The 10457-nt window shown below is 37.3% G+C and overlaps 2 protein-coding genes across 2 annotated transcripts in view; both read left to right on the top strand.

Moving 5' to 3' along the window:
- LOC106878454 (uncharacterized) overlaps nucleotides 1-5083 on the top strand; it is a 12037-nt gene extending 6954 nt beyond the window's left edge. Inside the window, exons 4-5 of the mRNA XM_014927670.3 lie at nucleotides 3660-3683; nucleotides 4923-5083. Coding sequence (XP_014783156.1) covers nucleotides 3660-3683; nucleotides 4923-5008 — 110 coding nt within the window. The 3' untranslated portion in view covers nucleotides 5009-5083. The remainder of the gene's footprint in view (nucleotides 1-3659; nucleotides 3684-4922) is intronic.
- Nucleotides 5084-6483: 1400 nt separating this feature from the next.
- LOC106878464 (NADH dehydrogenase [ubiquinone] 1 alpha subcomplex subunit 13) lies at nucleotides 6484-9923 on the top strand. The gene is made up of 4 exons (XM_014927683.3): nucleotides 6484-6662; nucleotides 7787-7865; nucleotides 8936-9007; nucleotides 9663-9923. Exons 1-4 carry the CDS (start codon nucleotides 6563-6565, stop codon nucleotides 9865-9867), a joined length of 456 nt encoding a protein of 151 aa, XP_014783169.1. The 5' UTR covers nucleotides 6484-6562; the 3' UTR covers nucleotides 9868-9923.
- The last annotated feature ends 534 nt before the right edge of the window (nucleotides 9924-10457 follow it).

Below are 10457 nucleotides of genomic sequence, written 5' to 3'. Positions count from 1 at the left end.
AGTAGCTTAGACGGCTTTCGTAATAGAAACAGGTGAGAAAAAAAAAAATGAAAAATAGGGGTTTTCGGTTACACAAAATCTGGATGTGATAGAGAAATTTAGATATCTGATCTGAAATTAACATCAGAAATTTGGTAGGAATCAGTAGTTTACGTGTCTGTAACAAACAAAAATAAAAAAAAGTTGAAATTTGTTGTCGAGTGTAATAAATAAATAATGTGATTATTACTGCGCGCGACACACACACACACACACACACACACACACACACACACACACACGCAAACACATGCAAACACATATTCACACGCACATACTTACAAACGCTCGCACACACACACACACACACACACACACATAAGCACGCGTGCGCGCACACACACACACATATATATATATATATATATATATATATATATATCCCTAACTCCCATCACACCTATCCCACTTCCCCACACCCCTACACCACCTCCCCACACCCCTACCCCACATCCCTATCCAGCGTCCCAATCCCAAACTCGTCATCCCCATTCTACCTCGCACCTCTATCCATTTCCCCCACAACACAGTATTCACTTCAGAAAGCCTGTAATGCACACGCCCGCAAAACGCCTGTACACACACACACACACACACACACACACACACACACACACACACACACACACACAGCACGAATAAACACATACAACTTTCGCACATAAACATACACAATACACACGCACACTATAGGGTCACACACACACACACACATACACGCCCACACACACCATTCGAACAAGCTCACATCAACTACTACACACAAGAGTTTGCACACGCACACACACACACGATAGCCTCACACACATATACACACGTCTATACGCACGTGCGCACACTCGCCCCCCCCCCCCCCCCCCCCCACATACTTACACAAGGCGGCGGGCTGGCAGAAACGTTAACGCGCTGGGCGAAATGTTTAGCGGTATTCGTCTGCCGTTACGTTCTGAGTTCAAATTCCGCCGTGGTCGACTTTGCCTTTCATCCTTTCGGGTCGATAAATTAAGTACCAGTTACGCACTGGGGTCGATGTAATCGACTTAATCCGTTCGTCTGTCCTTGTTTGTCCCCTTTGTGTGTAGCCCCTTGTGGGCAGTAAAGAAATAACATACTTACACACACACACACACTCGCACCCACACACACACTTACACACACACACACACTTACACACACACACACACACTAGTATATGAAACGCACATCACTCCACAAAATGTACGCACTAGGTTACTTGTACACATACAAACACACACAAGCCCACAAAATTTTAAGCTCGCCCCACACACATATACACGCGCTTGCCCCCATTTAGGGCCGATAATGATTATACGAAGCTCATGATACGCTTATAGCACACTTACCTTTTCTCTTTTTACTTCCTTTTCCCTATCTCTTATGGTTTCATTCTCTGTATTTACCTGCGTAAATGCAACTTAAAAGCATTTCCAACCTGAGGCCTTTTCCGTTTCATTTGCGATGTCCGATTTAGGGGGGAATTGGATCTTTTTGGTTTGACGGGCAACATTTTTCATTAATGTTTTATGAAGTGCTTTTGGTACCGAAACACTTTCAAACTTCGTATACTTGTATATTTTGTATTATAGAACAGATAAAAAATTTTGTATTCGAAGTTATTTCATGTAAAAAGTTGTCGTATTTCGGTAATTTCAACCAATCACTGACGTCTATTGAGGTGAAAACAATTAATGGCGTGGAATGTAAACAACGGTGTCGTGGGATCTTTTCCCTTGAATAAAATTAGTGCCGTTGTTTGTCAACAACAACTACCCGTGTTACTCTTATTTATGACATCGTTCATGCGTTTGTACTGGTTTTAGCTTTAGGGTTTTAGGGTTAGGGTTCGGGTTTTAGAGTTAGGGTTCGGGTTTTAGAGTTAGGGTTAGTTTTAGGATTACGGTTAGGGTTATGATTATTTTTGCCATAACCTCACTCATAACCCTAACCCTAACCCTAAAACTCATAACCCTAACCCTAACCCTAACCCCAAAGTGTTGCCCGTCAAACCAAAAAGATCCGGGGAATTTTCGGTACAGACGTAGTTTTAACGTTAATCATTAAAATCACACCAGTTTCAGGGGAAGCTTTAATCCTAACTCGAATTCTAAATGTGCTCTTGAGAGCATAGTTTCACCTATTTCCGCAATTGTTCCAGAACCGCCTATCAATGCTAGGTTAGAATGGAAACACGCAGTAATTACGATTTCTAGTATGTCGATAATGATAGCTTTTGATTGTCTAGAAATGGTTAGAAATCCTTATCTTTAAAAGATTCGTAACCATTCTATTGTTAGTTTCTGAAAGAAATGGGCGTGAGTCTCCTTAAGTAGACAGCAAAACTATTTGTGGAGAAATTTTTTAGAATAAATAGGACCCAGAGAATCAAATGGAAAAGATTGGCGACTTCTGATTTATACGGGGCTCTTCAGAGAAGTCAAATCAATGACAAAAATCATTTTTCTGAATCTTTTGATATTTAGTTGCAAATATTTCTCAGTTGTCGTTGTTGGCACTCCGTCGCTTACGACGTCGAGGGTTCCAGTTGATCCGATCAACGGAACAGCCTGCTCATGAAATTAACGTGCAAGTGGCTGAGCACTCCACAGACACCTGTACTCTTAATCTAGTTCTCGGGGAGATTCGGCGTGACACGAAGTGTGACAAGGCTGGCTCTTTGAATTACAGGCACAACAGAAACTGGAAGAAAGAGTGAGAGAAAGTTGTGGCGAAAGAGTACAGTAGGGTTCGCCACCATCCCCTGTTGGAGCCTCGTGGAGCTTTAGGTGTTTTCGCTCAATAAACACTCACAACGCCCGGTCTGGGAATCGAAACCGCGAGCCTATGACCGCGAGTCCGCTACCCTAACCATTGGGCCATTGCGCCTCCACATTTCTCAGTATTTTACATTAATAGTTGTCCATGGGAAAGATATAAACGTTACACACTCATGTTTCCTCTTTCAAACAACAAGAAGCTTTGTGCAAAGCGAATTCATAATACTATGGAGTTGATGGAAGTTTCTGTTGAACGAAGCCTGCCATCGTCCGGTTTGTGTTATTCGAATTCATCACTTGGTTTTTTTTTTGACTCCTATTTAGATCCATTTTCTATAATGGTTTCGAGGAAGAAGAAATAAGACTTTGTGATTGGTGCATTTGGCTTAATTTATATACTAGAGATGCATGAAAATCATAACAAGATTCGAAGAAATTTGTTGTTACACTTTCATAATTTTCTTTCTTCTATTTGAAAAAAAAAAAGGGGGGGGGGGGAATCTTTCTTGAAATATCAAAGGGCTATTAAATAACCTATGTAAGCTAATACAATAACTTTTCTCTTCGTTTTCATTTACTGACATCACCTCATATAGTTTATCTAGTTCCACAAACTTGCATTGCTCAAAGGTAGGTTTTTTTCCCCAAACATTTATATCATTTATGCATATTGCAATGATTCAAGCAAACTAATTATTGTTTTAAAGGTATTTAAAAACTTGTGCTTGATTTGTTTTTCTCACTAGTAAATATCCTGTTATTGTTGTATACTATCACTTCAAAGACATCATTAAAATAACATTTTATATTTTATGACTTTTTCAGATGGTGCTGTTCTGCCTTTTCTTGGTTAGTTTACGAATTATTATTTTTATTTTTAACAAAGCAATTAAAACTGATGATATAAAACTGACTAATTAACTCGTAAATAATTAGGATTATGGTTAATCAATTTGTAAACGAGTTGTAAATGAATGTTAGGCTACCAGTGACGCCAAATTGCAGAATATGTCGTATCTATTGTCTTGTTTGATTGTGGCCATGCTGGAGTACCGCCTTGAAAGGTTGAAAGTCTAGTACTTATTCTATAGTTCTCTTTTGCTGAACCACTAGGTTACGGAGACGTGAACAAATCAACACTGGTTGTCAAGTGGTGGTGTGGATTCCACACAGTTTCTGTCTATCAAATTTATTCACAAGGTATTAGTCGGCCCGGGGTTTATAAGAGAAGACGTTTGTTCAAGGTGTCGCGCTGTGGGACTGAACCCGAAGTCACATGCTTGCAAAGTGAGCTTTTTAACCACATGGCCATTCCTGCGTCGAAAAAATGATTTATTACAGAACCTAGACAAAAATAGATACTTTGAACAAACAACAACTATACTATTGGCATTATAAATCCGAGTATTAACCATGTTGTATATTTAAGGGCGTGTAACTCTTACAAATGAATTTGTGTAAAATGTTGACTCTTGTCACGTCACGTCACGTCACGTAAAGGAAGGAATTCATCAATCCTAACATTTTGCCAAGCCTTTTATTGTTTATTTTCAAAGCAGAATTTCTTAATAAATAATCTTCTGTAATGACATTGGGATCTATTTTAAAACGGGGGCCACATTTTTCATTAATGTTTTACGTAGTAAAAAATTGTCTTATTTCGATAATTTCAACCAATCACTGACAAGTATTCAGTTGTTTATATTTACTCTTTTGGCTGATTAAGCGATGTAAAGCGTATTTAATCTCCATACCTTCGTTTTATTTGCTTTAACCCTAACCCTAACCCTAACCCTAGGGTTAGAGTTAGGGTTAATTGTTTCAGAATCGTTTGTTTATGTAGTCGGCACTTAATGTATATCGGCTGAATGGACGTCAGTGATTGGTTGAAATTACAGAAATACGACAACTTTAACATGGAATAACTTATGGATTTCTTTTTTTTTTTAAGAAGACTAAGAGAAAAAGATGTTTTATATGACACATTCTACCAGTGTTCCAAGTTTCAAAGTGTTTCGTTAATGAAAAATGTGGCCCCCGTTTTAAAAAAGATCCTGACATTGTCTTTTGTTTCTATTGTTGTTTCAGGGACAGAAGTATTTTCTGCTCCAGACTTCCATCGATGTTTTCTTAGTGCCATCAAATATTTCTCGAAGAATTTGGTTGAAGCATGAGCCGAGTGGAGGACAACACTAACTCCCTATGAGCAAGACAATCTAAGAGAATTTTAATAAAAGGCTTTGATTCTATTTATTACTTATTGTCGTTGCTGTTGCTGTTGCTATATTCATCATTTTACATGAGGATATCTTTTATCTTTTAATTGCTTCAGTCATTAGATTGTGGTTATGCTAGGGTACTACCTTGAAGAATAAATCGACCCCAGGACTTTTTTTTTTCAAATATTAGTATTTATTCTATCTGTTCTTTTGTCGAACCGCTAAGTTACGAGGGACGTACACACAACACCATCAGTTGTCAAGCTATAGCGGGGATCAAACACAAAGACACACACGCACGCACGCACACACACACACACACACACGTATATATATATGTACTTTGATGCAACATTATTAGTTGTACAAAATCCTACCCATAACGAACGGATGAGTCGAAACAATCGTCGTACTGAATAAAGACTAGTACCAAATCTATTTTCCGTCTTTTTCATCAATTATTATTATCATTATCATTATTATTATTATCATTATAATTATTATTATATATACGAGGTGGTATGAAAAAATTCCCGGACTAGTTCTGTAGCGCGCCAACAGATAGCAGCACACGGTTGCATGCGCAGTGAGAGCTAGCAATGACCTTCATTAGGCAGAGTGCGGAGTGACATCGTGGCGTTGTTTACTTCGCAAGTTGTGAAATAGGTATTTTTTGTGATCATGTGTATGCTGTAGTCTGTGATTTTTCCATGGACAGGACGTTGGAAGAAAGAGCCAACGTGAAATTTTGTGTTAAACTTGGGAAGTCTCCTACAGAGACATTGAGCATATTTTGACAAGCTTACGGCGACGAGGCAATGGGTCGTAACCGACTGAGGGTCATCCTTCCAGATTAGAACAAATGAAATACCCATCAATTATTGTAATCGATTTATTCCAGTGGTTCTCGACCTGACAAAACTGAAATTCCTTCAAATAGCATTTTTAAGATTTTTCGTCCCTCTCAACCTCTTTATGAATACGAAAACAATATAGTTTATTCCTGTAAGATAGTTCTTTCTTTGGCATGATTAAAAATATTTCATGTTATTAAACACGGTGATTCCGGGTCCTCTCAAGAAAGGCTCTAAATCCCTCTCCTGCGAGAAACAATGATTTAATCGACTCTTGCCATTCAATCAAATCTGATGCCTTGGAGGTCCTACGTGTCAAATTACTGTTTTACCCGAACTCAACCTTGATCAAGCATTCCATTAGCGACCATCCTGTGTTTTTAAGAGCGTGCAATATTGTATGTGTCTTTGATTGTTTTAGACGTTGGAATGTGATTTCAACAAGATTTAGTTGCTACTTCTAGCAGATTAAACGCTCATTTCCATGGTCCATTCATGGCTATTCTAAGGAAGAAAATCTACAATAAATGTAAGGGAGATAATAAAAAAAAACGCTAACGGGAGATAACTCAATATTATTGCGTCTTCTAGTTCGTATGTTGGTCGTCAGGTGTCAGCAGCAGCTGCAGAAGGACGGAGGCAGCAAGTGCTCAACATGTCCAGTGCTAGCAGCAGTTTCAAACAAGATTTACCTCCGCAGGGAGGATATGGTTCCATTAAATGGATGAAGGAAGTTGCTAAACGAGGTCCCAGCGGTACGTACAATAAAAGATAGCTATTCATGTTATTTGGCCTCAGAATTCCTTGTGATTCTGACATTGTACTTGTGCCCTTGACAAACCTCTTAAAGTTAAATTACTTTCCAATTATTGAAATATAAATATTGCTGATCTCTCACTAATTATAAATTATCATCTTCATTTCCTTTTGCTCGTTCTTGTACGAAATTTCTTCATGCATATTCTGTTTGTTTCCGAAGAATTTCGAACGATAGAGAGCTTAGCAATACAAACACGAACAATATTTAAGTTTTCTCAATAAACAATAATAACAATTCTCCCAATCTGTATACTGGCACATTTTTTTAAACTTATAAACTATGTAATTGTATAAGTAGCTTGCTCACCAACCACATGTTTCTAGGTTCAGTCTCACTGCGTGGCACCTTGGACAAGTGTCTTCTACTATAGTCTCGGGCCGACCAAAGTCTTGTGAGTGGATTTGGTAGATGGAAACTGAAAGAAGCTCGTCGTATATATATATGTATATATATATATATATATATATGTATGTGTGTATATGTTTGTGTGTCTGTGTTTGTCACCCCACCATCGCTTGACAACCAATGGTGGTGTGTTTACGTCCCCGTAACTTAGCGGTTCAGCAAAACAGACTGATAGAATAAGTACTAGGCTTACAAAGAATAAGTCCTGGGGTCGATTTGCTCGACTAAAGGCGGTGCTCCAGCATGGCCACAGTCAAATGGCTGAAACAAGTAAAAGAGTAAGAGTATTTAACAAAGATATTGTTGTTTGAACGACTATAATAGTGATTCTATTAGATTTTGTTCTTCAGCAGACGACACAGGAAATCTTTAAAAAATTCATCTGAGGACGTATTGTGCATGATGTTTAGCGACAGGAAGGACATTCTGGCCATAAAATTCTACCTCAGTGAATTCTCTTAGGCTTGAAGCAAGCATGAAAAAGTGGATATTAAATGGTTGCTATATATATATGAAAAAAAAGTTTGATATTTTTTACCATAACTGAGAGAATATGAGGTGCATGTCTTTATAATTCTCTGCTATGCTCCATCTATTTTATGACCTTTTATCTAGGCTAAAAGTTATCGTTAATGATTTTATTTCCTTTTGCAGGATTTTTCAAGTTTTCTACCTTTATTGCTCTCTCTCTGGCTGGTTACACTGTATGGACTTTCCAAGCTAAACACTGGAAGTACGTAAATTTTTTTAATATGTAACATATAATATGTGAATGAGTGTGGATCACATGAGGCTGTTGGACAAATTGCATGTTTATTTTTTATTGTTACTGTTACGTTTTGTTTCCTAAATATTCTACTAAAGCAGTGACTGTGGCCTTCTCAATCCCATCTGCCTTTTAACATTATAAGACTTGTTCTAATGATGAATCCTCTCTCATTCTGTATTCTGTTTCTCCAACGTAGTCAACAGTATTCTGAAAAGTATTCTGGATAATTAATTAGAAGACAATAATCACTGCGGAGACCAATCTGTAATTGCAGTAATTCTCAAAGGGGGACTATTTTGTGTTGGTGGCGTGATAAAATGCACCTAGATGATGCTGTAAAGTGGTTGAGGACAGAAAATATATCCAGATGTAAAAACCATGACAAATTAACTGTTTTCTGTCATACATCAGCTCTTATTACCTAGAACTACTTTTCTACTGTGAAGAGGAGAAGCTTAGCTATCACTCGAAAAAGAATCTTAGCTGGTAGTTACTACCACACTTTTGTCAGTTGTTTTTGGTGTTTGTGTAGTTGCATAAAAATATAGACTCATTCTTGGGCCTGGCATCCTTGACCCAGCCAAACATTGAGGATGTATCTGCAATGTACCACCAAGTATAGGTATCGAACCCATGGCCTTATGATTGCAGATCAAACAACTTAACCACTAGGCTACACACCGTCATTTACTACAGTACAATGGTTAAATAGCAATAATTTCAACCATTTCAACACACTCAATCTGTCTGTCTTTATGTATGGCAGTATCAATCAATGTCTTCACAGGCAACCTATATTTTCAAAAATATTATCCAGAGATGGCCAGGAACTGAAGAGTTGTGTGTTTTAAAATTACATATATCCACCCTGAAGATCACAAAAAATACCTATTTCACAACTTGCGAAGTAAACAACGCCACAATGTCACTCCGCACTCTGCCTAATGAAGGTCACTGCTAGCTCTCACTATGGATAATAATGTCTGCACACACACATATATATATGTATATATAATAAAATATTCTTTCTACAGACGTTACAGGCTTGAGATGCAGGATGCCAGGAATGCTGTAGAACCTCTATTTCTAGCTGAAGTTGATAGAATGTAAGTATATTTCTTATTTGTTTACTTGTTTGGTGACAAAGACTGGCGTGGAGTTGTTGGATAGATGTAATAAACACTAGACGTAGGAAACAACTATGTAATGTTACATTAAAGACTGGATCAAATGAAGGAAGTATGGATATAAGTCCATTTATAACAACCAGTTCTACTTGTATAATCTTACTCTTAATCTTAGACAGTGATTTGAAGGATTTGCCAGATCAGATTGGAGCCTGGTACAGCCTTCTGGCTTGCCAGTCCTCAGTCAAACCGTCCAACCCATGCCAGCATGGAATACAAACGTCAGATGACAAAGATGATGATGATGAAAGCAAAGAGTCAGGATTAAAACCACAAATCAGTTTGATGCCTCAACAACTATACCAGTTCATCATCTATTTTGGGAAATACTTACTCCAAAAATTCACATAGAAAAATTACAAAATTTCAAAACCCATCCTCACTAACTTGATAAAATACATGTAAAAAAAAAAATAATTTTTAATGTGAAAATAAAAATGTGTTTAATTTCAATTATATATATATTTTTAAAAATTTTCTTGTAAGTTGGTGTAAAAAATTATTCAGGAATAAGTAATTAATTAATGCTTCTTGTAATTGATTTTTATTATTCTGGATCTGTTTGTCTATGCAGGTATTTAAGAAGACTGAGAGACAACCGCCAGGAAGAGAAAGAACTCATGAAAGATGTTCCAAACTGGAAAGTTGGCACTTTGAATGGTGAACCTATTTTCCACAATCTCCGAGATAGATTCATCGAGCCGTCGTTAAAAGAATATTTGGCTCACATTGGCAAGCACGACATGTATGACATAATGTTTGAAAGAAGGAAACATTAAAGTAGTTGACTGTTTTTTGTATAGTTTAAATACAACAATAAATATTACAAACCTTGTCTACTCTCTGTATTAAATTCTTGTTGCTATCAGGGCTCTGTATTAAGTCTTGTAGCTGTCAAGGGTGTGGAGATGACACAAAAAATTTTGACTCCTTCATTTATAGAATCTCTCTCACTTTAACTCATCTCTGTAATTAGACTAAAATTATAAAGAAGTGATTTTAAATTCTCAAAGACATCTCAACGCTTCTAAAAGCAAACTTCGTTTGTTTATTTACGTTTGTCGTAATTTGAATTTAACATATGAGAGCGTCTCATAAAGCGAGATTTTTATATCTTAATTTGCAGAGGAATTTGTAGTGGGTAGTTTAGCTTAATTGGTCAAAGCATCGTGACATGTAATCACGGGGATGTGAGTTCGAGTCCACAGCTAGCCACCTACACTTTTCTCTGCAAAATAGGGATAGTTTATCCTGTTCAGGCTATATTATTAGCATTATTCTGCGATTGAGAATATAATTGTAGGGTTCTAAAGTCCTCAAAAAGGCCAAATTTTATAGTTTTGGTACTTTTTAACCCTTTAGTGTTTTA

This window comes from Octopus bimaculoides, chromosome 15 (genome assembly GCF_046866305.1).
Source record: "Octopus bimaculoides isolate indiv1 chromosome 15, ASM4686630v1, whole genome shotgun sequence".
NCBI lineage: Eukaryota > Metazoa > Mollusca > Cephalopoda > Octopoda > Octopodidae > Octopus > Octopus bimaculoides.
This window is presented reverse-complemented; position numbering and strand designations above follow the sequence as displayed.